Source organism: Larimichthys crocea, chromosome XXIV, assembly GCF_000972845.2.
Source record: "Larimichthys crocea isolate SSNF chromosome XXIV, L_crocea_2.0, whole genome shotgun sequence".
In the NCBI taxonomy this organism is placed as follows: domain Eukaryota; kingdom Metazoa; phylum Chordata; class Actinopteri; family Sciaenidae; genus Larimichthys; species Larimichthys crocea.
The window spans coordinates 13,616,527-13,641,474 of NC_040034.1; the positions used below are offsets into that span (position 1 = coordinate 13,616,527).

At 41.5% G+C, this 24,948-nt stretch overlaps 4 protein-coding genes across 9 annotated transcripts in view; 2 read left to right on the forward strand and 2 right to left on the reverse strand.

Moving 5' to 3' along the window:
* The first annotated feature begins 99 nt into the window (after nucleotides 1-99).
* Nucleotides 100-3,773, forward strand: pld4 (phospholipase D family member 4). Its single transcript, XM_010738252.3, has 11 exons — nucleotides 100-232; nucleotides 404-480; nucleotides 583-743; nucleotides 1,428-1,611; nucleotides 1,704-1,824; nucleotides 1,906-2,033; nucleotides 2,122-2,322; nucleotides 2,454-2,593; nucleotides 2,688-2,853; nucleotides 2,948-3,044; nucleotides 3,133-3,773. The coding sequence occupies exons 2-11, from the start codon at nucleotides 430-432 to the stop codon at nucleotides 3,333-3,335; spliced, it is 1,452 nt and encodes a 483-aa protein (XP_010736554.2). The 5' UTR covers nucleotides 100-232; nucleotides 404-429; the 3' UTR covers nucleotides 3,336-3,773.
* Nucleotides 3,774-5,210: 1,437 nt separating this feature from the next.
* On the forward strand, nucleotides 5,211-7,581 carry srp14 (signal recognition particle 14). The gene is made up of 5 exons (XM_010738253.3): nucleotides 5,211-5,358; nucleotides 5,971-6,043; nucleotides 6,142-6,254; nucleotides 6,343-6,375; nucleotides 6,516-7,581. The coding sequence occupies exons 1-5, from the start codon at nucleotides 5,335-5,337 to the stop codon at nucleotides 6,603-6,605; spliced, it is 333 nt and encodes a 110-aa protein (XP_010736555.2). The 5' UTR covers nucleotides 5,211-5,334; the 3' UTR covers nucleotides 6,606-7,581.
* On the reverse strand, nucleotides 7,499-13,831 carry xgb (x globin). The gene is made up of 5 exons (XM_010738254.3): nucleotides 13,503-13,831; nucleotides 10,893-11,000; nucleotides 9,017-9,137; nucleotides 8,762-8,842; nucleotides 7,499-7,852 (listed from the first exon to the last, which is right to left on the reverse strand). Exons 1-5 carry the CDS (start codon nucleotides 13,682-13,684, stop codon nucleotides 7,733-7,735), a joined length of 612 nt encoding a protein of 203 aa, XP_010736556.2. The 5' UTR covers nucleotides 13,685-13,831; the 3' UTR covers nucleotides 7,499-7,732.
* Nucleotides 13,832-14,595: 764 nt separating this feature from the next.
* Nucleotides 14,596-24,948, reverse strand: part of LOC104924797 (pleckstrin homology domain-containing family G member 3) — a 30,291-nt gene continuing 19,938 nt past the window's right edge. For 4 of the 6 annotated variants that reach the window (XM_010738255.3, XM_027274834.1, XM_019275163.2 and 1 more), the window contains 15 exons: nucleotides 23,801-23,870; nucleotides 23,666-23,712; nucleotides 23,409-23,559; nucleotides 23,005-23,136; nucleotides 22,255-22,437; nucleotides 21,952-22,044; nucleotides 21,570-21,656; nucleotides 21,447-21,477; nucleotides 21,131-21,229; nucleotides 20,988-21,020; nucleotides 20,172-20,182; nucleotides 19,439-19,804; nucleotides 18,544-18,654; nucleotides 16,157-17,600; nucleotides 14,596-16,029 (listed from right to left, as the gene is read on the reverse strand). In XM_010738255.3, the coding sequence (XP_010736557.3) occupies nucleotides 15,362-16,029; nucleotides 16,157-17,600; nucleotides 18,544-18,654; nucleotides 19,439-19,804; nucleotides 20,172-20,182; nucleotides 20,988-21,020; nucleotides 21,131-21,229; nucleotides 21,447-21,477; nucleotides 21,570-21,656; nucleotides 21,952-22,044; nucleotides 22,255-22,437; nucleotides 23,005-23,136; nucleotides 23,409-23,559; nucleotides 23,666-23,712; nucleotides 23,801-23,870 (3,526 nt within the window). In that variant the 3' untranslated portion in view covers nucleotides 14,596-15,361. The remainder of the gene's footprint in view (nucleotides 16,030-16,156; nucleotides 17,601-18,543; nucleotides 18,655-19,438; nucleotides 19,805-20,171; nucleotides 20,183-20,987; nucleotides 21,021-21,130; nucleotides 21,230-21,446; nucleotides 21,478-21,569; nucleotides 21,657-21,951; nucleotides 22,045-22,254; nucleotides 22,438-23,004; nucleotides 23,137-23,408; nucleotides 23,560-23,665; nucleotides 23,713-23,800; nucleotides 23,871-24,948) is intronic. The other 2 variants (XM_019275164.2, XM_019275166.2) reach the window with 2 other exon arrangements.

A 24,948-nucleotide genomic window follows, 5' to 3' on the forward strand; every position in this document is an offset into this window, starting at 1 on the left:
TGGTTAGCAGAGTTGTTTTTGTTTCATGACTCCTATTCACTCACTCACTTTTTCTTTTTTTTTTATTCTAGGCCAGAGCATGCTTGCCTCATAAGCCAGAAATGAAAGTTAAAAATGGGAACTGAGCTGTGATATTTTCAATAGGGGAGATACCGCTTCAGCTCAGATGCCTCTGACAGCTGGAGAGGAAGAAGCAAATCTGTTAAAGCTAAAAGTAACATCATCTTTTTGGGTAAGATTTTTTTTGGTTTCAGTACTCTTAAAAATCAAAATATGTTCTTAGATTTTAAACCGTTTTAAACTGCAAAATTATGACTTCTGTCGCTGGTTGGTCAGACATGTAGGACCTCGGTGTGTTTACTTTAGTCTCAAACAATGATTTCCTGCTTTTCAACTCTAATAGGCACTTGAACACACTTGAGAGGAAACATGACTTCCATGTATGAAAGCCTTCATGACAGTTATGTTTCAAACAAAGGGGTAGGACTACATTAAATGTTCACCAACGTATTGACTCTTGTTTTATGTGACACGTTGTTCTTATTCCTGGACTTGTTTTTCTACCAAACTTCATAATGTCAGAGATCGACCAGCTGTGTGACATTAGCCGTGGTTTTGGGTTGTCTGACTGTATTGGGGATCGTGCTTGCCATCGCCGTGCTCGAAAGACCACCGCCCCCCAAAGACCATGAGACACTTCCCGGGGAAGCTGAAGAGGGCAATTTCACTACGGACCAGTGCAGGTAATAATCTCACTTTCTTTAAATACAGCCCATCAGGGACATGTAGATTTATCAGCTGTTATGATGTAATAAACTCTCGAGTGGACTTCATACTGTAAAAGTCAAGAATAAGTAGGTTTGATGAATAGCTGTGATAATTTAACACACAGATGCTATGTGCTCTCTCTTAATGGCTGACAGCATATTGGGGTATTTAAAATCTTGATGTGTTAACTTTAACTTATTTTCTTTTATTATATATTAATATTTTAAAATGTTTTATTTACAATGAAATGTGTTGTTTTGAGGAATAAAGCTGATTAATTCAGATTTTGTGGCATATCTTGTGTCATATGACTGTCTTCTTCGATTAAACAGCCACATTAAAAAGAAACACTCATTGACAATTATTTTATTTTATTTTACTTTTTAAATTTTTTTTCCGTTGTCCAATGTCTTTACTTAACTTTCATTATTATGACTTTCTAAGATTATGATTTGCTATACTCTCTGAAAGGTACATTTGTTTTTGGCTGAAACAGCGCTGTTGCTGCAATTCTTCTGTGCACAATTTTGTATATTTAAAATCTATAAATAAATTATTTAAAAAAAATGTATTCTCTAAACTATTTGTGTAAATTATAACTTTCTCCAGTTCAGTTTGCAGAGAAGTCCCTGAGCAGCATGTCTTTGTTTATCTCTTAGTATGGTCCTGGTGGAGAGCATCCCTCTACACATGAAATATAAAGAGAATGTGACGATTGGGATCCCTCTGGAGAAGATCTGGAAAGATCTAATCTCCATGGCAACGGACCAAGTGGATGTGGTCTCTTTCTACTGGACTTTAACTGGGGAAGACATCAACGTTAACTCTTCCTCTGACATACCTGTGAGCCGTCAACTAAAGCACAAAGAAACCACAATTGATTGTCTCGTTGTATTCAGGAAAAAGGCCCCTAACACTGAGTCTACCCTCTGCAGGGGAGAGACATCCTGACAGGACTTGGAGAGTTGCCCTCCAGGAATGTGTCCGTCCGAGTGGTGACCAGTGTCCCCAGTGTTCCGACAAACTCCACAGATTTAAAGGTCTTAAAACAGAAAGGTTTGTTCTCGTACCGTTTGTCTTTATCTGCAATGCACTGTACCAGACACCTTCGTTAATCTGCTCCCCTTCTGTCTGAAGGAGTTCATGTGAGGAAGGTGAACTTTGGGCGTTTGATGAAGGGCGTCCTCCACAGCAAGTTCTGGATCGTTGATAGAAAGCATGTTTTTATTGGAAGTGCCAACATGGACTGGAGGGCTCTCACACAGGTAACACCAAACATCTGCAATTCCAGATGCTTATTTTTAAAACTCAAAACGCTGCCTGATAATTTCAATAATTTACTTTTGCCTGCAGGTGAAGGAACTGGGAGTAGTTATCTACAACTGTTCCAGTCTAGCAAAGGACCTGCAGAAGGTTTTCAAGTCCTACTGGGTGATGGGACAAACCAACAGCTCCCTGCCACAGCCCTGGCCTGCAGAGTATAACACTGCCATCAATAAATATCACCCCCTGCTGGTGAAAACTGATAATGTCTCCAGCAGCCTTTACCTCACAGTGAGTTTTTAGGTTTCATTTTCCAGAACACTGTTATTCTCTTATTTACAGAGAAGTGACCGTGCAGGGTGTGTTATAATCTCAGCCAGGTCAACCTCCAAGCTTTAAACCGTATTTGTGTTTCATCCAAGAGTTCTCCACCATCGTTCTGTCCTCCATCGAGGACTCAGGACCTGGAGGCTATTCTCTCTGCCATCTCTGAGGCCCAACACTATGTCAATATAGCCGTCATGGAGTATTTCCCCACCACTCGCTTTGAGAAGCCTCAGAGGTGAACCTCACCCACACACACACACACACAAAACGAAGTTTCCTTTAAACTCTTCCTGCTTAATTTGACCTTCTGGATCCTTTCATTGAACTAGATACTGGTCATTCATTGATGATGCCATCAGGACGGCCGCATTCGAGAAGAAGGTGAAGATCCGGATGCTGATCAGCTGTGGGCAGGACTCTGATCCAGCCATGCTGCCCTTCCTTCAGTCTCTAGCTTCATTGGACAGCCCTCAAAAGGATATCAACATCCAAATAGTAAGACACAACATGACATAAAAACATCTTCTGTAAACACACACCTCCACCACTGAATTTTCTTTTTTTTGTTTGCACATCATTCTCGTTCCAGAAACTGTACATTGTGCCTGTGGCAAACCAGTCTGATATCCCATACTCCAGAGTCAACCACAATAAATACATGGTGACTGACAAAGTGGCCTACATCGGTGAGTTATTATGTGCACACATCACTGAGTTTAAACTCATTTGTTGCATGGTTAATGATTGACCAGATAACGTTGTGTTGTTCCTCAGGTACCTCCAACTGGTCAGGCGACTACTTTCTGACCACAGCTGGAGTCGGTCTGGTGATTTCCCAGCATGCTCCTCACCCCGTATGGGAGACCGAAGCCCTGCAGAGCCAGCTTAAAGCCGTCTTTGACAGAGACTGGCACTCTAAGTTTGCTGTGCACCTCGCTGACCTGGGGCACCACCCAGACTGTGCTCTATCGAGATGACAGAAACCTCCTAAAAGTTACACATAAATATATTTTATATCACATAGCTGTGATTTATGTTGCTGTTTTTATGTTTGTGTGTCAAAATCAACTGTTTTGGTAGATTCTTTGCTCAAAACAATATGAATTGTATAAATTCTGAGTTTAAACTTTGTGTCGAAAGTGAGGATGCAATGGACATTTATACGAATTAATCTCTGACATCAAAACTATACAAACTGTGCCACCCTCAGTTATTTGACTTTATAATGAAATGCACCCATACTAACAAGTAAATAAGCTTTACTGAGTTATCATTTATGTTTTTATAAGATGTAGTGTATGTTTATTGCTAAACTAATTGTTAAATACACAGATACTGGATATGTTGATTAATAGTTAATTAAATATACGTCAGCATCCATGAGATTCTGCAAATAAAAAACAAAAAAAGAATCATTTGTGCGTTCAGAATCAGTCACTTTTCACTGTGATTAAAAATGCTTTTTGTTGTGGCTGGCTATGTGCTGGATTGTGAAACCTTGTTTGTGACTATTGAGTGAGTGGCTTCATCTTTAACAGCACCTTAGATAGTAACATTGACCGAGACAGTATTGTGAAACCAGACACGAGCACTACTCCCATCAGAAAGGACAAATGTGATAGGACAGATAGACAGAAACAAAACAGAAACAAAACAGACTAAGGGAACATGTAACTCTGTACAGTAACTTTGTACAAAAAATGTGCATTGTCCAATCCTAGACAGAGAATGAATCACTGCAGTTATGTCTTATAGCAGTGGGTAGGAATGACCTCCTGTAGCAGTCCTGGAGCTGCAGGACTCTCCAGCTGATTCTGCTCTGCTGCCTGATCAGGAGGTCATGGGGTCACAGGGATGTGAGTTATTGTCCATTATGCTGAGAAGCTTATGGGGCATCCTTCTCTCTACAACCAGCTTCAAGGGCTTCTGAGCAGTCCCCAGCACAGAGCCAACCTTCTTAAACAGTTTGTTCAGATTTGTAGTGTCGCTGGCTCTGAAGCTGCTGCTCCAGCAGATGGCTGCAAAGAGGAATGCCCTTGCGACAACCAACTGGTAGAACATCTGCAACATCCTGCTGTACACATTAAAGAGGTAGAGTCAGCTCTGACCCTACCCGTAGACAGCCTCAGTGATGCACCTCCAGTCCAGTCTGTTGTCCAGGTGCACACCCCACCTCTTCACCCTGGATAGAAACTGTCTATCTTTCTGTCTGTCTTTCTTTCTTTATTTCTTTGTGTCTGTCTGTCTGTCTTTCTTTGTGTCTGTCTGTCTGTCTTTCTTTCTTTCTTTCTTTCTTTCTTTCTTTCTTTCTTTCTTTCTTTCTTTCTGTCTGTCTGTCTGTCTGTCTTTATTTATTTCTTTGTGTCTGTCTGTCTTTCTTTCTTTCTTTTTTCTGTCTGTCTGTCTGTCATTATTTATTTCTTTGTTTCTTTGTTTCTTTCTTTCTGTCTGTCTGTCTGTCTGTCTGTCTTTCTTTCTTTTTTTCTGTCTGTCTGTCATTATTTCTTTCTTTCTTTCTTTCTTTCTGTCTGTCTGTCTGTCTGTCTGCCTGTCTGTCTTTATTTCTTTTTTTCTGTCTGTCTGTCTGTCTGTCTTTATTTATTTGTGTCTGTCTGTCTGTCTGTCTGTCTGTCTGTCTGTCTGTCTGTCTGTCTGTCTTTATTTATTTCTTTGTGTCTGTCTTTCTTTCTGTCTGTCTGTCTGTCTGTCTGTCTGTCTGTCTGTCTGGTTAGAAGTCTCAGTACTTTCCAGCAGACAGACAGTAAGTGTTTGTACTCTAAGTATTTAGAGAAGTATCGGTTCCCCTTCATGTAACGGGGCCTGTGTGTGTAGTTCCCCTCCCTGGCCGCAGAGGCCGCTGTGACGAGGCTCTCTCCCCCGCGCTGAGGTCGCAGGGCGGGGCTCCGGCTTGTGCAGAGTACGTGTGCTTCACAGCAGTTAGCCTGTTAGCAGCACAGCTCAGCTGAAGTCGGAACCATGGTGCTGCTCGAAAACGACTCGGTAAGACAAAGAAAAACACAGCTTATTATCAGTCGATGATATTGATCAGAAAGTATAATTAATAACATCTGACAGTTTCACGCGCTGACGTCAGACGAGCTGCTCGACTCTTTAGCCAGCATGATGCTAACGACGAAGCTAACTCTGGTTTTATCCGGTAAACGTCTCGTTTAGTTTTTAAACTTCATTTTAAAGCCAGCACACCGACTCTGTGACATAAAACTGGCTTTGTGTCTTAATGCCAAAGCTACCACTTGGTCAGACTTAAATAAGTTAACACTTTGCAGCGTTTTATTTGAAGCAGCTGTAGCTGAATTTTCTCATTTAGTTTGTTTAAGGGTCACTGGACTTAGTGTTGGCTTGCTCAAACTAAAGCAGTCAGAGCTGAAGTAATAATATTTTGACCTTATGAGAGCTAAAAATATATCAATATGGAGCCTAAATTATGCTGAGTGGGTTTAAACGCCTGCCAACAACAGCTGGACTGTGATTATAACCCTCATTGTGAAGGCTGGGTTACTGCATTATCACCTAATTGATCCTTCAGGACAGGACTGTGAAGAGAAATGTGTCATGTGGTCATTTAATCTTTGTTTTTGCTCTGTTGTCCAGTTCCTCACCGAGCTCACGCGGCTTTTCCAGAAGTGCAGATCATCCGGCAGTGTCGTCATCACACTAAAGAAATGTAAGAAAAAGCTCCCCCTCCCTGAGCACAATCAAGAAGTACAGCTGTGAGTTTTTCCAGTGTCTAAGCAGCTGGGTTGCGATGTGTTTTCTTTCCAGATGACGGGAGGACCAAGCCAGCGCCCCGGAAAGGCCACACGGAGACATTTGAACCAGCAGACAACAAATGTCTCATCAGAGCGTCTGATGGCAAGAAGAAAATTAGCACAGTGGTGAGCTTACTGTGTTTGTTTTTTTAGATCTCTGTCTCTCTTCTATCTTTTTCTGTTAATGCTTAATTCAAATTTCTTGTCATTTCAGGTCAGCACCAAAGAAGTCATCAAGTTTCAAATGGTAAGTTGAGCTAGTTTCAGTTTCAGTGTTGTTTGGATGGGTCTCTGTGTGCAAATGTCCCTGATGTTGTTCCACAATAGTCTGTCTTTGATGAACGAGCTGTTAGGACGACGTCATAAAACCCAAACTCCTCTTCACAGGCGTACTCCAACCTCCTTAGAGCTCACATGGATGGACTTAAGAAGAAAGACAAGAAAAGCAAAAGCAAGAAAACCAAAGCCACCCAATGAGCAACAGACTCTTTAACATAACCGTGGGTACCTAGACTGGCCTGTACTATCTGAGGGGGAACAGGGAAAGGCGCCTCCACATGGTCCATCTTCCCATTCACCCGAGGCCTCAGAATCACTGTCCATTCACATGGTGGCTGCTTCAACGTTACGCCATTGTTTGCATGATAATGTCTCATCCCCGGCCGGTCGGTGCCATCGGTGATCTGGAACAGAGAACCTGAGGATTCCTCACACCTCGTACAGGACGAAGCAAGTTCATTGAGTCTCCACCATCTTTGCTTCGGGGAAACCAGGTCATCAACAGCTGTGTCACATCTGGAGCCAAATCCATGGAGCCCAACGATTATCCGCCTTTCACACTATTTAATTGTTAGAGTCCCTATTTATGTTATATTCACGGCTAACCTGCGAGCTGTGCTGCCATACAACAATTCGACTGCGTCTTGTGAATAATGTTTGATATTCCGCTCACTGGAATTTTCCTGTTATTAAAAATCATTTACAGTAAAGTTGCTTGGAAATACAGATCTGATGTATTTTTAACCAGTTTTACTGTATTTAACTTTTTTCTTAATTTTATGTTCTAAGTTTACCTTTTTTGAAGTACAATGAATATTTTGCCTCCTTGTTTTCAACCACAGTTGCGTAACCAAGCCGTCAAACTGGCCGTTGAATTGTGAAACACCATAAAATGTACTGTATGACTTAAGTTAATGTCGTTAATTGATACCTGAATAAGTTGAGTAGCACAAATCTGTTCAAAGCCGTAGATTTACTGAAAGGCATCAAGTTTGAGTTATGAATACAGAGAAAGTATTGGCTGTAATTCTACTAGACGTTTCTGTTGATCACAATTACAAGGCAGGATTATATACAGCCAGTATATTTTGTCAACCATTTGTATCGTCTCGTCGTGTTCCTGAGTCCTGCAGCAGAATTTAAGTTCAGAAATAAAGTGCTTTGTTAAAAGTCACTGCATGTCTTTTTTTTTTTTTTTTTAAAGTAGCAAACAACGACTGTGGTAAACATGAGCGATGTAGAAAAGGAGACAGTAAATACACTATATACATAAACATATTTGTCATTGCTGAACTGGTAACAGTTTGTGGTTGAGAAGAAGCATCTCATAGCGCTGTGCTCCTCTTGTCCGGCCTTTCCTTTGGGGAAACTGCTAGGTGGCGCTGTCTGTTGCTCTCCTCCTGGTATCCCTGCTTCATGAGACCGGTCACATACTGGAACATGGTCTGGATCGCAACACAACACACATTGAACTGGGTCAGGGTTGCAATAGAGGAAGGACATTCAATAATTAACATGTAATAATTCGTAATTGAATGTTGATCACATAAATTGATTCTTCTAAAAATCCTACATGGATGAACACATGATAAACACATTAAGTAGAGCTTTGAGAGGAATAATTGGTTGAAGTGCCCTGTGCTTTAATATTTAGCCAGAGCTATATACAGAATATAGTTTTTCTGTGTGAACATGAAGTAGGAAATTTATTTTTCCATGTTAGTTTTCCTTCATTTTTTACTGGGAACTGTTTTATGTAGTAAGATACAAACATAAATTAATTTTGTATACATGTATAATGTACAAAGATTGAGTTGGATCTTATTTGAAACAAGAAATCCTGGGTGATGAAGAAAAAAACTCAAAGCCCATGTGAGACACAGACATGAAATAAAAACTAACTCACTTCAACCACTAGAGGGAGATGGAGGCCATTTATTAAATCAGATGTCCTGACTAATAATAACAATGTCCCTGATAGTGTGTGAGCACATGATGTGCATTGCCAGAATATTCTCTGAAGAAGAAAAGACACATCTATTGTGTGGCAACATCATTATTCGAGCGTCTGTATTAATAACACAAGAGACGCTGAAGTGACATAACATGATGTGACAGAGCCACGTTCCATTTTCTCTATGTGCTCACATATGGTTCAGTGAGATGTACATTTCACATCAGTCAGGCTTGTGATGCACTGCGTTCCATCTTGACATGTTACACTAAAAGAGACACGCAGAACTGTGACACACAAATCATCGCCGCTCGCTGCTGACTGGTTGCACACATCAAGTCTATTTCACAAGGCATTTACCCGAAATGGGTCACGCAGGTCACACAGTGACTCTCCTTACCTTCCATGCCTCCTCCAGCTCGGCCGTCCACCTCTCCTTCAGGATGGGCTGCACGGCGCAGATGAATTCTGCTCCGACGTACTGGAAAATAATTATGTGAGACAATTAATCTGTTTGTCCAGTCATCATTTGTAAGGGTAGGTGTGTTTTCATTGAGCTGCTTGAGTCTCATAAAGAGCTACAGCTAAATGATGATGTGCATAAACAAAGCAGCACCACAAAAGTTCAGCACCGTTGGGCTCATTGGGTCCTTACACTGTAGTACTTAGGTGGGGCGTTGTAATGGTAATGGCTTTTTCCCAGCTCTAGAGCCAAAGCATCCAGTCTCTCCAGCTGGTCCAGTCTAGCCACGCTTTTCTCGATGAAAGACATCACCCTAAAAGAGAGCGAAATCAAAGATTCAGCCTGATTGATCCAACAGTTAATTGTTAATTAGCAGCTGATACAACCCCCATTCGTTGTAGTGAAGTGTTACAGTCGTGTGTGTTGAAAAGGCTGTATGGTGACATGGTGAAAAATAAATACAATTGATTGCGCACCTATCAATCTAGCTACAATTGAGGCAAAACCCTGGTGATTACACAATACTTAATACCCCGAAAACATTTTTCTCCTTGCACAGGATCAGTTCCATTTGTTGCTTTGCATGTGTGTCAGCCATCACAGCAGAGAGTGTGTGTGACAGTTTTGAAGATGAATATGAAGCAGAGGGCTAGAGTTGGTTTAGCTTAGTCCTTTTTTTTTGTCCGGCTGCCAACATGGACATTTGTACTAATGTCCCTGAGTGTAGCTGAAGGGCCATTTGACCTTATCATTGAATTTGAGAGCAGCTGGTTCACGCTGGGACATGAAACACATTTTGTCTGCCCGTTGATGCCACACCAGCCTCTGTACCTTCAGGTCCTCAGGCAGTAATTGGTTGCTTTGGCCTTGTGTGTAGATGAACACAGAGAGGCTTGATGCACGCTGGGAAACAACAGACAAGTGGCTGTGATAGATGCTACAGGCTCCGTCCGCAGCAACAACACTGTAATGATATGACTACCTGAGATGTTTTGCTCTGCCTCTTATGTTATTATGATCTGTGTTTTCCACTGTAGTGTGTGCAACATGCTTTTATTGTTGCGGAAACCTAAATGAAAGGTGGACGCTGGAGAAAAATAGATGACCTTCAAAGATGAGTTCAGTAATATTCTTTCCCAATGAAAAGAGCAAAAAAAAAAAAAACTATGTACAGTATTGATTCTACTAACAAGTAATCCCTGTAGTCAAAGCCTGATATTACCATTGAGCTCCACTGTTGTCCAAAAGCTTTTAAAAACACATCAGTGAGTCACGCTGTTGAACTGAGTGACATGATCGTTCAATAACGATGATGATGAACAGTGAACATGGTTACTGTAATTCATTTTGAGGCCCCTACACACACACACACACACACACACACACACACACACATAGGGTCATGTGGAGATGGAACCTATCCCAGCTGACTTTGGGCAGAACAGAGGTACCACACCTGGACAAACTTATTGGCTTATTACGGACACAAATGATATATTCAAATATTTATTTATATTTAAATTAATAGATAAATAAATAAATAAATACATAAATAAATAAATAAATATGTGAATAATAATGAATTCAAATATCATATTTGGAAAATGTGCTGTCTCCGGGGGAGTTTTTGAGCAACAAATGTGTATTAATCCACAGCTGAAAATAAGTCCCTCAAAAACACACCAGTTTGAGTAACGTTTGCTAAAAAACTACAGTACCCAACTGTTTTAGGAAATGACTGCAGCTTATTTAGAAATGAAACTGTATGTTTGTGAGCTGTTTTTTTAATATTTACTTCTTTTGGGCGACACAGTGGGAAGGTCAGGAGACTTTAAAGAGACACACGGTTGGTTTTGGTCTTTTTGTGGAATTTGTTAACAATAGGATGTAAGCAATAATGCCACCTTTGTCCACCTACACAAGCATGTAAATGGAACTTTGACTTTTTAGTGGAGCAAAACTAGAGGGTGCTGGATATCAGCCAAGCAGCACCACGCTGTGCTTTCATTGGCTGGTTTGCTCGCTTTTGTTCTGGATGCTGATGATGTGTTATGAGTTGGTGACTGACCGTAGGCCGTGCGCCCGGAGCTCCCGGCTGCTTCGCAATCTTTCCAGGTCCTCCACGTCTCGGAACAGGAAGAAGACGTCCTTGCATTCGGGATGCGTCTCAAACAACCTGTTACCAAGACAACCACAGTGCACGCAGCCATCCGTGAGCCTCTGAGCGCTGTTCATGAGGAGCTGCCTGTCATATTCATTCCCACACTGAAACAAACCTCCCCCTGGGTTTCCCCATTAAAAGGACATGAAATTAAAGAGTTTTTAGCGCGGACAGTCAGAAAACCGTATTCACAGTGCAGAGTGTGAATGTGCTGCTCATCAACATGGCAATCAGAGTCTTCTCTCCACCACACATTTTGAATGGAGATCTGATTTTGCCTTTCTGATCTTATTCTGCTTCTTCTTATCTTTTTTTTTTACACGCAACAGCAGTAATCAGCAGCAGGCTCTGGTGGATTTGTCTTTGTTAGCAAGGCCATCATTACCCTCATTTCCACCCAGATATGTGATGAGCCACCCTGCCGTATCAAGAGCAGGGAGAGAATCTCTAATGGAGCTACCGCTCCTGTTAGAGGTTTCGTTTTTCTGATTTAACCTCGATCAATTTTTTTAACCAGAGCATTAAAGCATGCCACCATCCAATCAGGGAGCCTTCCTGTCTCCAGCTGAGCTACCTGCGATTAGTCATGCAACCAGAATACACAGTTGCCTCCTCTGGGTTATGAGTTGTGTTGTGCTCACAGGGCTTACTAAAACGTTGCTTTTTCAGCACAAGGTTGTGTGGGAAGGAAAATGAGAGGGAAAACAAGTGACTGGCATCAGAGGGTCTGAGGTGGACTTGGAGAACATGATCTCTACAACATGATAATTGATGATCATAATAATGCAGCAACATTGAGCTAGACATTAATAATGAATCATAATTAAAAACATGTTTGGGTGTGGTAGGTTACACAGCAGCTTACTCTATTTTTACTCAGCTCATGAGGGGAAAAGCCACGTGCTTTCACACCTGGAACACGGAGCAGAGTCTTCATGAATAAATGCATTAGATGTCTGTAACAACTTGATAGACAGATGAATAGAGGTACTGGGAGAGGTGTTAGAGAAGTGATGGTCTCTGTAATGGCTGCTGCCGAGTAGCTGTGCGCCCTTTGACAAGCATATGATAATGCAGAGACATCTATTGAAAATGCAACATGTTGACATGCCCTCCAAGCTCTAAAAACAAAATGTGAGTGTCTCTCCATCTGGGCCCCTGAAGGGTTTTTTTTGAGTGGCTTGATTAAGAAACATGTTTTTATTTGTCTATTACACAGTGTTATATCTGGTGCCTGCCTGTTTTATATTTGTGTAATATATAAGAAAAGGAGGAATCTGTTGCTCTTTATTTTTCTGTTCGCACTGCAGCAACACACAGAGGAGAGCTGCTCCATTGTGTTTACTTCTTGTGGACATACGTGCAATGCAGTTATGCAAATAATGTAGCACTGATGCAGCTCATGTGGAGTTTTAATTGGCACCGCTCAGAGGTGGCATTCATAACTATTTTTGTCACTCTCACACGTCTTTGACACCATCTTATTTTACATGAGTTTGACAAATATGAACCTTGGAATAAGGTCTGTTAAATTCACAGCAAGCACACAATAAAGAAAATAATAAGTGTAACAATTACTGTTCAGGCATGAGATACAAGCTCTTCCAAACTGGGGGGCCCTGGGGTGGCCTGGACCCACAAGAGGCCCATATACTTCCAGTCCAAGGTCAATCTCTTCAAATGAGGTCACCAAGAGGACACATAGCTTTAATTGGGCTACTAGCCATGTTGCCTGGTAGTCTCTTTATCTGTAGATTGAGCAGCCGCAGCTGAATGTCTGCCACTCTTTATCACCATATGATGAGACGTTTTCCCGGATGCTGGTCATCATAGGAAATTATGAAAAATGCATTTTCCTGCTGGCTGATGAATTTAATTGTTTAGTAGTATGGCAGACCTGGAGCTGTGTATTATTATGTAATGTTGTCAAGATGTGATATGAAGTGATAAGAGGGGGAGGAGGGGTATTCTGCTCCCAGCTCTCAGTGAAAACCTGTGATGTCAGGAGGCAGAGCAGAGGGGATGCTGGATGTTCAGTTTGTGGCTCGTATGAAAAGGTCAGGCAGCATGTCATCATTTAGAGACCTTCATGCAGAACCTCTTTGTCTCGGGCCAGCAGATCAGAACGGAGAGGTTTTTACTGAGCTGTCTGATGAGGTTAAACTGAAAAGTTAACATTGAGTATTTAAACACACGACATGGAAAATGACGCTTAGGTAAGAGTTGGACCTTTATTTGTGTCCTGGGTTTCATTTGGTTGCAATATTTTGGCTACATTTAGCAGATGTCAGATGTTTTATGTTTTTGTTTTATATCCACATAATCCAAAAAAAAAACATCTGCAAGAAATCACAGACTTCTCAGTGTCACCTTTAATATCTAGAATATTCCTGATCCCGTAGCTTTACATCATCTTAAAACCTTCTGATCAGCCAACTAGATGATTTATCATCACTTTTGAATTATTTAAAATGGAAGAAACCCTGGAAAAGTACTGAACAGGCTCGAACATCTTACCTGACGAACATAATAATCCCAACTTTGGCTATATCGTCCCGGATAACTTTCCAAGACTCCTTGATCATCTGGATCTGGTCCTCTCTGAGATACGCAGCAGCAGCAGAAGCAGCAGCATCATCTCCCGTGTTCCTCTCTCCAAACTCTGCTTTTGCTGCCAGACCTGATATTGCGCAGCCCATTCTTCATATAAAAAAAAATGTTTTAAGACGATGATATTTTTGCGGCAAATCCAGAAGGAGAAAAAAAAGAAACTAGGTTTAATTGATTTTGCGCCAGAGGAAATGTGATGTTACTGGCATGTGGTTAAATGCGCGTCCTGAACTCCTCTGGTCGGTGTCACCAATAAATGTCACCTCAATAAACAGACAGACCGGATGCGAGTTCTGGTCACTGGTTCAAAATAAAATCCCCCTGATGATGAGCACATACTGAGCAGTAATAATGCTTTTATGTTGAAGGATGTCTCTGATAACCTCCGGTGTGTATTGGTGACTAACTTGACGCAGCTTGAGGCACAAAGGATGAGCCATGCAATCATTTTCATCAAATCAATCAAACATGTCAATTTTAAGATGATCAGTTACATGTTTGTTTGTTTTTATTAAATGATAACTCTTCAGTTTGCATATTTGATAAAGATGATAAAATACAAAGAGCATAAATCTACTACAAACCAAGTGAAGATTTCCTGCCCAACTTATTACAGGAAATTACACATGCATCTGTTCCTGTAGCAGACTTAGATAGGTCTACTACAGGATGTCAAGGTTAATTGTACATCTTTGACTCACTTATCAAATAAATCTCATTTTTAGTCACAAACACATTCATAACTTCATTCTCAGGGCATTTTATTGTGTGTCTCCGATGTGTCACGTCAGAATACAGAATCATGTCAATAAGACACATCACGTCTACATTATGTGCACAACGCATTCATTAAACAGTCCTAACTCTCCTTTGATGATGTTGAAAAAGTGATCTTTCATTTATTCAGAGGAAGTTGTAGATCTAGATAGACTGACTCACTTCAACCACAGAACAGATGTATAAACAGTATTTGAGACATACGAGAGAGTGAAGAGGGGAACAATGTGCACCATTTCTGTTTTTATTGAAAATATGGAGAACTTCAAGTATGAAACAATATATTTTCTGGGATGGAAAGGTAAAAATGGTTGCTACAGGTCAGTATTTACACAAGGCGAATATCTCCCAAATATACAGTTTCATAAATAATATTAAAAGAAAATATACAACTTGCTGAGAAAAATAAAGCTCCAGTGATACAGTATGTGTTTTAGAAGCAGCTACAGTAGACGTGGAGGCAAATTACTGCTGTGACCACATGCATTAAAAGTCAACAAATGTTAAAAGGAAATTCTCTTTGGTGTACGCTCACAGACTTCTCTCTCGTCAATGAGACTTTAGCTCCTTTTTGCTTCCCCTGAATCTCCAGCTGACAGCTTACATGGTTAAATGATAATATAGTGATTAAAGCAAGAATCACCAACACTGCGAGGGAAACAAATAGATGCATATAATGATAAAGTAGAACCTAATCTTCAATTAATACAGGGGACTATATACATATATTTACATAAACGTGTTTTGTAGAGTGCAGATTAATACCCATGTACAAATATTGCTATACACCTTTTTAGAGGCAACATGCCAATAACCATTAACATCCCTTTTATGTTTCACTGGTGCCAACGTCATCACCTATACTGAAAACAATGTGCAGAGAACAAGTTGCATTATTATGAGAGGAAAACAGAAAAAAAGGGATGTTGAGAAGCATCAGGTTTCCACGTGACAGTCCCTGATAATAAAAATGTACATAATTCACACATTTACGAGCTCGTGCTTAAACTCTGGAACTTCTCCCGTAAGCTTTTTACTAGATTACTTTCAGTCATCTTCCCTGAAGCAGATTTTGTGGCATAGTCCGAGCCCTCCTGGAGAACTTCGTCCTCGTCTCGTAGTTTGCCGGTTTCTCTTGTTATCAGAGACACCTGACTGGTTGTGTAGTGGGTCCTCATGGGTTCCTGAAGGTTCTGCATTTCATGGAGGGGAAGAGACCCAAGCATGTGGTCCAAGGAGCTCCACCTGCACAGCAGGGGCTGGGACTGTGGCTGAGGCCAGTCCACCACAGGACTCTGTTCCTTGGATACTGTTTCAGACTGTGTCCTAGGACAGTCTAACAGAGCTTTGTGAAGATCAGAGGAGCTATTGTACTTGTGCGAGCAGCCATTACACCTGTTTGCGCAGAGCTCAGACATCCCGTTTGGGACCGTGCAGCTATGGGTTACTTTTGAGGAGTGGGAGGTCTTTGCGTATTTGGTGCGAAGCTCCTGTACGTCGGGCCAGTGGACGATGTCTGACTGTGGGCTTTGTGGGGAGGTAAGCGTGCTCTGGGAGCTGGCTCCAGAGCTTGGTGTCTGAACTGGGCTTGCAGAACCCTCTTCATGCATGACCGCCTGATCGAGATTGTTCAAGGGCAATCTCAGGTTGGTTTTACCTGTATACATACACAGAAAATAGACAAACATACATGAAAGCTTTTCAGTTTTCGCCATACATGAGCTTAGGAGGTAGATCACTGACAAACAAAAGAAGCAACATGGCATAATTTGGATCCTATTTACCCTTTTTCCTGAACTGAATCTTCTCCTCTTGGACAGCAGGCATATTCCTGAAGCTCTGTTGGTTTCCTGTTTCTCGATTCCTCTGCCAGACCATTGGTCTGTTATTTTTGATGCGCTGACTGTACTGACGTGCGAGCTGGAACACCTTGTTTTTCATCTTTCCCATATCTTGTAGGATCTGGTCCTCGTCCATACTTGTTCTGAAGTTAATAATCTTGGGTAGGTGCTCTTGGTTGCAATGGTTCTTCTCTTGAGATGTCGGGGTCTTAGAGTCTTGACAGGATCCCCCCTCCATTGCTGGAAAGGTTGTGGTTTGTGATGAGATGGAGGAGCCCTCTGAGGCAGTGCTTGTTTCAGACTCTTCTAAAATCGGGGGTGGTTCGTTGATGGTTTTAACATCTGAAATGTCAGAGCTGATATCCCGTGACACTTCTAATCTTGAGTCATTAATCTTCTCCTCTGCAATTTGTTGGCTCTCCTCAATTTCCATGTCTTGCCAAACCTTGAGCATGTCCGTTGAGGGTCTGAACTCTTCGTCTGTTGTAGAGGTTTCCATGACGCTCTGAGATCTAGCCTTGGCTCCCACTGGTCTCTGGGGTTCATTTCTTTCATGATTGTCAGTGTTTCGTCTCTTTTCTAAGCCAGGAAGGTCAAACACAGACCAGGAAGTGGGCCGGTTCCGAGAGAGGTCTTTTCTGTGAACTGGGGTGGCCTGCTCCTGAGGACCACTGCTGAGCTGTCGACTCAGGTGCCGGACCAGGCCTGCTGGGATATATGAGAGACTTTCCCTGCGCTTTATGCTAAAGTTAGCGTCTTGGTCCTCAGCGTGCTCATAGTATCTCCTGATCTTGTGGATGAGGAGGCGATCTTGTTTCGAGAGAGTGGACTTGCGTTCTCCTTCAAACAGGGTGTTTAGTGTGGGTTCATTAGCAGGCGTTGACATATTCTCTGAGGTCATCTGTGGCTCTGGGGTAGAGCAGGCCAACATTTCAGTCTGTTTCTCCAAGTCCATGCAAGCTGAGGGGCTCTTGAAGGCATCATTATCTATTGAGGGTGAGGGACATGCGAGGGAACCCAAGTCCTCTGAAACCAGACTGCTCCGTCTTGACAGGTTGCTGATGAAGCGCTCAGCTATCACACTTGCCTGGTCCAATACAGACGAGGGTAGGATGCTTTTATTGTCTGAAAGCACCTCCTCTTCCTCCTCTGAGAGCTCCCCATTCGTCAGTACGCTCGTCTCCTCCACGTGGAGACCAGAGGAATCACTCTCGCCTCCTTCTTCTTCTGTGGTGTCTCTTGAGGTATCCTGGGGTTCTGGTGTGTCGGCATCTTGTTGCAAAGGGGAGACGGGAGACTCGGGGCACTGTAAGTAATGCACCTCCAGCTGATCGCTCTTCTTTGCTGGAGGGACACAGTCTAGAGGGCACAGCGCCTCCACATTGACCTGAAACATGACCAGAGTGTTTGCAAATTGGGATGTAATGAATAAAAGAGACATTATGATGGCAAGCACTCTCCATTTACCATTAACTTAATGGACCCTTTCAAAGTCAACTAGGCAGTTTAATCTAAAGCATCCACAGTTTATGATGCATGTCTTGTATCTTATGAGGCTCACTCAAGCTTTATGACGCTGACCTATTTCTAAGCATGTAACAAACTAAAAGACACAGTGTGATTGCATTTGCAGCTTGGTTGCCTATGACTCCTTATTGGACCATTTTCGCTACCCATAACAAGTTAAAAGAGTGAATATTGCTATGTCTGCAACTCAAACACTTGATGTCATCCCAGTTGGCCATTTACTCTAAATCGATTTCCAGGTGATGCCTGCTCTTTTTGAGTGCCTGCAATTGCAAAAAAAAAAAAAAGAAAAGAAAAAAAGTGCAGCTCGGAGCCGTGTGGTGGAGATAAGGTTAGGGAGATTAACAACCTGCAGTCTTGCAGGAGCGGTTTCACAAAGTTACCATGAGAATCAGGTATGTACTGCACCTGGCTCCGAAATACAGTGCTGCCTTTCTCAGCAGGAGTGCTGACCAAAGAACAGCAGTTTGTGTGGGTGTGCCAGGCGTTTTAATTTCTGGGCATGAATACAGCTCCAGGCGTAATTCAAATTGGCTTCAAAGAAATGCTGTGCTCGTGGCAAAGGGCAGCTATTAGGTAGGAAACTTACTTAAAAAGTTTAATGTAGTATTGAATCTGCTCGCTTTCATTCACACATAGACTTTATAATTATAGCAAACAGACAAAAAGCGTCTCATTCAAGCTACACAATAAGCATGGATTGGCATTTTTAGACACAGTGAATAAATGTCAATGTGGCCTCAGACAAATGAATGGATTCAATGCATTCAATAGATAAATGCATCCAAGGCTTCATCAAGTACCTCAGTGGTGAGAGTTTCTTCTACAGCCACGTCCACATGTTTTTCCTCCTGTGTTTCTACCTCCTCTTTCTCTGTCCTTTTCAGTTCAGTCGGATCTCTGTTCTGATCATCCTGAAAAAATAAAGCGCGACATTAAATGGAGACTTTGTGTCATAAATCATTCTAGAGAAGCACACTGTGAAATCTGTTACAGCAGGCAAACTGTGCAAAATGTGATAATAAAAGTCTTCCAAAAGACAAGTATTGATTCATATTCAAAAACATTTCTGCTATAACAATTAACCTCAGCAAAGACATTCTGGTTATGTAAATTCAGAGGGGAAATATGATTATCAAAGAGTAAAGCTCTTGTTATTATATTGAATTTCATTAGATGGCTACATTAACCTTTGAAGTCAAACAACATTTAACTGAACGCATTAAGCTACTGCTTCAATGCTAATGCAGGCATGGTTTTAAACAGTGCAAGCTTCAACATCAATCATGTCCCAAAAACACAATTATTAAACACAGCATACTGGAATGACACAGCTGGGGAAAACATACAATTAGAGGAGAACATGCATGCATGCATGGTGGGATGACCTTCAACTTCAAAACAAAACAATGCAAACAGAGACATGCACCAATTTTGACGAGTTTCACTCGTACGTTTTAGAGTTCATTGTTAGCGGTTTCAGTCCATGCACATTGATAGCAGGAATTTAACCTGAGGCATTCAACATATGCAGTGCACGTGGTAGCAGGTGTTAGTTGGTTCTGTTTATGGAAAAAACAAAAAAAAAAACAGGGCAAAAGACAAGAGCCAGCATGGGAGAAAGAGTGGCAGAGAGTACTGGTAAGCCAGAGGAATAGAGCAGGAAATGGGAAACCCGTGGGTGGCAGAAACCCTCACCGTTGTGAAATGAGTAGAAAGCAAAGCCCTGGCTTTATAGTGCCAGCAGGAGATGGCTGCCAGCACTGAGCTGGCAAAGTCGGCTACCTGGTCTTCTCCCATCAGTATATCTTCCTTGTAACTCTCCCCCTCCTCATCATCCTTTGCCTCCTCCAGCTCCAGCCCCCCCTCACTGGGTGAAGAGCCCAGTTTCGGGTCACTGTCAGTAGGACTTAGCTGCTCCAGAGAGTCTCTTCTGGGAGTTAGGTCCTCCACACATGGCCTCTCAGCCTGGGGCTCACCTAGACTGGAGGTCAGTGTACTGACACTAGTGGCTGTCTGAAGGGAGCACCTCTCCCCCAGCAGTGCACCCTCACTGTCTGCATGCTGTAGCGTGAAGTCATAGACATGTGGTTTGTTATTGCAAGGCCAGTGCTAGAGCCATGTTGTGATTGCAAGGCTGTAAATGGGATGGAAACATCATAAAGCTGCCCTAGCTTTGGGTGAGATATGATTTTTGTAATCCAGGGTAAGTCAGAGTATGTTTTGTGAAGATTAGGTTTGCATATTTTCATTTTTGGTTTGAGTTATTTGTCAATTATAATAGAAAACTTTGAACTGCTGAGTCAAAACGGGGTAAACCATATCTCACCACTGCACACTGACCTAAAAAACTGCTTTGATATGACTGAAGCTGATCAAGGTTTAATAAATGACTATGTTTTGTTTTGTTTTTTAGATTTCAGATGCTTACCTTTAAAACAGCTGCACGGAGAACAAAGATAAAGAAGAGGAAGAGAGAGAAACAAATGACAATGTCAATAAGTCTGAAAAAAAAACATGCTCAAGTCAAATAATATATGACAGAATAACCTGAATACCACATACATATTGTACAGTTATGGTCAGGACACAGTCTTTGCCTCCACAAGCAGACACTGAGTGAGGCAGTAGTTAGTCTGGCCCAGACTTAAGGGAGGCCTTGTTATTAGATAAATACCAATTAGAAACATCTTCCTCTCTGAAGCTCAAACGGGACATGATGCAATTAGCCAGGATGTGATGACCTACTCACTCACCAAGATGGGAAGGGTTGACATGAAAATTGCTTCTTCATTACATTGGTTCCAAAAATTGATCTAGGCTGGGAGCAAAGGAGAAGTAGGGACAAGAATACAGCGGTTTTCTCTTTCATAATGGCCAATTAGAATAGATGAGAGCAGGAAGACACGCAGATCTGAAGGGAAGGCTGAATTTGACTATTGAAAAGAGCTTGTGTATGACAAAGCCTCCGACCAGTGTGGCATATAATTAACTTCATTATGAGTGAGGCCAGTGGAGTGGGAGCGTGTGTTTTTTGATCCGTTTTCCAGGTGTCTGAGGGAGAACAAAGCAGAAGTGCCATGGAGATGTGGACAGCTCGTATTCGGCAGACACAAAATAACCTTGGTGGGGGGGCTACTGGGCCACGGCACCCCAGAATGTGGATCAGACTGTTAATGAATCTTTCCTTTGGGCTGCCAGAGCCTTACTGAACAGTTATCTAAACAGAAACCTACATAGTACCAACCTTTTGTGCTCCTTATGATTTGTTTTGCTGGCTCTAAAAAACAGAGAAATTGAAAAAGATAAATTATATAAGTGACAATCAGCAGTGTGTATATATATATAAAAAAATAAAACAAATAGACAGATGGAGTAGGGGTCTTTAACCTGATCTCCTTCTCCCATTTCTCCCTCCAAGATGGAAGTCGTCGGCTTGGTAGGACTCTCTCTTCAACCTCTCTGGACTATAGTGGTACTTCCCTGGATCTGAGCAGCAGCGGAAGGATCCATCATTACACTGAGCCGTAATTACAAAAACAATTTTCTCCACATAGATAGATGGATTATGGGCTACACCTTCCTGGTAAATTAAACAGCAATCCTTATTTTCCACTGTGCTGTGTGTAAGCAGAATCTTTTGTTGCTGTGGAAACAGCTGAATTGGTCCTGTCATAACAAATGTTACTCTATTCATGACACTTACGGTTTGAATTGTCCATGATGGCTTCTTTTGTCTTGAAAGAGAAAAAGAAACAGTGTTTTTTTTTTTTTTAAATACAATTCTTACATAGCTGGGGAGATTGAAGTGAAGGACAGTGTTGTTTACCTTCTGTGGGACGATGGTGTTGTGATTCTCAAGAATGAGCCTCTTAATGTGATGGGCCCAGAGACGCTTCTCTTCCACTGACTTGGCCTGGAACAACAAGCACTTGTCATTTATGGAGTGTCATCGGTGTTAATAAAGATACAGCAGATACAAACACACACAGAATAGAGACTACAGTGAAAGCCACAGAAAATGAAGAAAGAAAAAAAAAAACACAAGCATCAACTCTCGTATTTTCTTCAATTATCTAAAAAGCTATAAAGACATGAAGAGTACAAAAATGAGCCTCATTAAAATGTGTTTTAGTCAGGCCACAGAAGGTGTTTGATTTGATACTGAAATGATAATATGTGTTAAAAAGGTTGACTGTGTTCTCAATTACCTGCACTGTATGGGGTTGCTTGGGATGCTTGAAATGGATGACACTGAAGAGCAGGGGATCTTTGGCACTGTCAAGTAGCATCAGGGTGGAGCACTGCAGCCACAATGAATGTAGTTATATAGATAATGCTTCACCCGATTCAGTTCGTTAATATGCTACTTTATCAAAAATACATATTGTGGAACACAAAATATGATTTTATTCAGTTTTCTGATGTACACCGATATCATTATTCCCCTCACAGACACTTTTTTTAAAAAACTATTAAATCACTAATTAATGAAAAAATGTCAAAAACCATACTGAGATGTGGATCTTGTAGACATAGTGTTCCCCTCTTTTCTTGGTAATGAGGAGCATCCTTTCGAAGAGGAAGAGTGTACGGGTGTTCTTCGCCCGCAGGACATGAAAAGTGCCCTCCAGCACCAGCTCTCCATAGGTGGTCAGGTCAGGGCCCTTCCAGTTGATCAGAAGAGACTGTATCTCCTGCGGATGCACATGAAAGCACAAACCCCCGCATACACACTCAATCGTGTTCCTTCAGCATGAAAAAATAAATAAATGGCAGCCAAGTGTCCACTTTTCCTTGTAACTCTTATAAAACACAACACGTACAAAGAAAACCAGGGAGGTGAACTTTTGGTCAATGACTCAGACCAAGGAAATCATTAAAACGCTTTGACACTCAACTAGAGTTGAGAAAAGGCGCAAGAGTCAATACCAAATTGTGAAGGTTCATGGATTTGTCATGGATTTTGAAGTTTAAAATACATATTTTTGCAAGAGATGGAAGTCACAGAGAGCTGCCATGTGGAGAAAATCAAATATGTCGAATAGATCGATTAGAGAAATGACTTTGGGTCCTTCAGAAGAGCAGAACGAGGTACAGCAGGATATGAACAACAGATATTAGTGAGAAAGTCAGAAGTTGTAAGAAAGAGGGGGAAAATACACATTGAGTCAGTGCTATAGTGTATTTAAGCACTGCACGGAAATGACATAAACACATCTTATCAAAGATGTTGCCATGCATGCGTGGTACTTCCATCTCACCTGCACTCTGACAGCATGTTCGTGTTTCCTCTTCATATCGTTAATGTACCACGCCACCCCGGTCATGGTGTGTATGGCCTCCTGAACAACCTCATAGCCCTCTTCATCTTGGTCAAAGTGCTTTGCAATTTCCTTTAAAAGAGAACTTCTGTCAAACTTCTGTTCCAAGTAAGATGTGTGTGTGTGTCTTGTTGTGTGATTTTACTGTTGTTGTTACTTTTACCTTGTAAAATGCTAAATATGGTTTAGCCTGTATGCCATTAATAATTAATTAAAGTACATTTAAATTCAACCAGAAAAGAGAAGATCACTTACAAAGTGACATTGCTTCACCTGCAGCCTGCAGTCTGTATGGTTAAGAAGACCTGTGTGGAAACAAAATGACCACTGGGAACATTGCGTACCTGAAGCAGCAAGTGATATTTCAGAATCCTTTGGACAGGCTTTAGCAGGTACGAGCCCAAAGGGAGGGAGCGCTTCAGGGCTGCCTGCCGATCCCTGAAGAACTTGGCCAAGGTTTTACTCCTCATGCAGTCGGTGAGTGCTGCCACTGAGCTGAAGGACAGCAGAAAATGATATTAATCACGTCAAATTTGACTCTACATATGGTATCACTAACAAACATGTAAATAAAATGAAAAAAAAAATTCTGGCTACTTACTTGGGATAGTTGGTGCAATACTGAGTGTATATTTCAAAGTAGTCACTCTGAGGAAACACAAGTCAGACAAACACATCACTAGTATTTATTTTCTTGAGGATAACACTGTAAATCACGCATGACTGTTCACCTCACCTTATCTACAAAACATCGAGCGATGGCCACGGGGTCGTTCTCACACATGTCTAAGGACTGCAGCAGTTCACTGAAATGCAGAAATCAACAACAGAGAGGAAGTTGAGCATTAATGGACATACTAATCTGATTAATTTGTTGCGGGAAGAATACACAAACAGAAGTAAACTGAATAAAATAATAATGATGAGTGCAAAGTTCAGTAAATCAATATTAATACCTTTTCTGCCTTGGATTACAGGTGACCCTTGTTAAGAAATATTGCCACTAGAGGGCAGCATGCACTGACTCTTCATTAAACATAAACTTTGTTGCATGTTTAGATTGAGCGTGAAAGAACATGCATTCATCTTGGAATTCTCCATAACCGCAGTCCATCAAAAACAAGCTTTATTCAGAGCTTGGGAAAACAAAACCTGAGAGCTGTGCGGTATTTTAATGCTTCACACGGGTGTGACATCACTTCCATAAAATGTGCATGACTGAAGGAGGAGGACATGAAGGGACGGTGAATGTGGAAACACACAACTGTACAAAAAAACATAAACATCACCAATCACCACAGCAATCTGCACAAGAGCTGTTCAGTTAACTCAACACACACAATTAGTCACACAGCATTCCACAACTTAGATCAAAGATGAATGCGGCTTCAATGAAACCGTGTCAACATGTTCGTGGTACAATGAGAAAATCAGTCTGTCAGTATTAGTTCATACTGCGTGATTGCTTTGTCAACAATGTTTAAGGTTGGAACAGGTTTAAGTGTCACAAAGAAATACAAATGAATGGACAGAAGAAAGATTCATGATCAAATAATCAATTATTGTTCATGTCAAATGTGAGTTATTGACGCAAGATTACTGAGAGCTTGAGTCGGCTGTTATCAACACATCGACTGTACATATTGTACAGTGCAAGTGTGATCCTTTAATGGTGAATAAACTTTTTATTAAATGCCCCCAAAGAGGCACTATGAAAAAGACTAATCTGTCTTGCAACATAAATCTAGTTTCCCTTGAATGGCCTCCCGCCACCCACTCTGTTGCACTACATACCATAGTTAACATGTGGCACCTGTTCATGGGCTGACACAAGAATTTCTCCACCTAAACAATACTACAATAAAAGAAAATATCACTATTTTG

What these genes read in the sequence shown, in the direction of transcription:
- xgb (XM_010738254.3), bottom strand. Translation starts at nt 13,684, where the DNA reads ATGGGCTGCGCAATATCAGGTCTGGCAGCAAAAGCAGAGTTTGGAGAG. An exon ending in GGGATTATTATGTTCGTCAG is followed by an intron (nt 11,001 to 13,502) that starts GTAAGATGTTCG and finishes TCTTGGTAACAG; the next exon opens with GTTGTTTGAGACGCATCCCG. An exon ending in CCCCACCTAAGTACTACAGT is followed by an intron (nt 8,843 to 9,016) that starts GTAAGGACCCAA and finishes ATTATTTTCCAG; the next exon opens with TACGTCGGAGCAGAATTCAT.
- srp14 (XM_010738253.3), top strand. Translation starts at nt 5,335, where the DNA reads ATGGTGCTGCTCGAAAACGACTCG. An exon ending in TGCTGCTCGAAAACGACTCG is followed by an intron (nt 5,359 to 5,970) that starts GTAAGACAAAGA and finishes TCTGTTGTCCAG; the next exon opens with TTCCTCACCGAGCTCACGCG. An exon ending in CGTCATCACACTAAAGAAAT is followed by an intron (nt 6,044 to 6,141) that starts GTAAGAAAAAGC and finishes TTTTCTTTCCAG; the next exon opens with ATGACGGGAGGACCAAGCCA.
- pld4 (XM_010738252.3), top strand. Translation starts at nt 430, where the DNA reads ATGACTTCCATGTATGAAAGCCTTCATGACAGTTATGTTTCAAACAAA. An exon ending in TTCACTACGGACCAGTGCAG is followed by an intron (nt 744 to 1,427) that starts GTAATAATCTCA and finishes TTTATCTCTTAG; the next exon opens with TATGGTCCTGGTGGAGAGCA. An exon ending in ACTCTTCCTCTGACATACCT is followed by an intron (nt 1,612 to 1,703) that starts GTGAGCCGTCAA and finishes TACCCTCTGCAG; the next exon opens with GGGAGAGACATCCTGACAGG.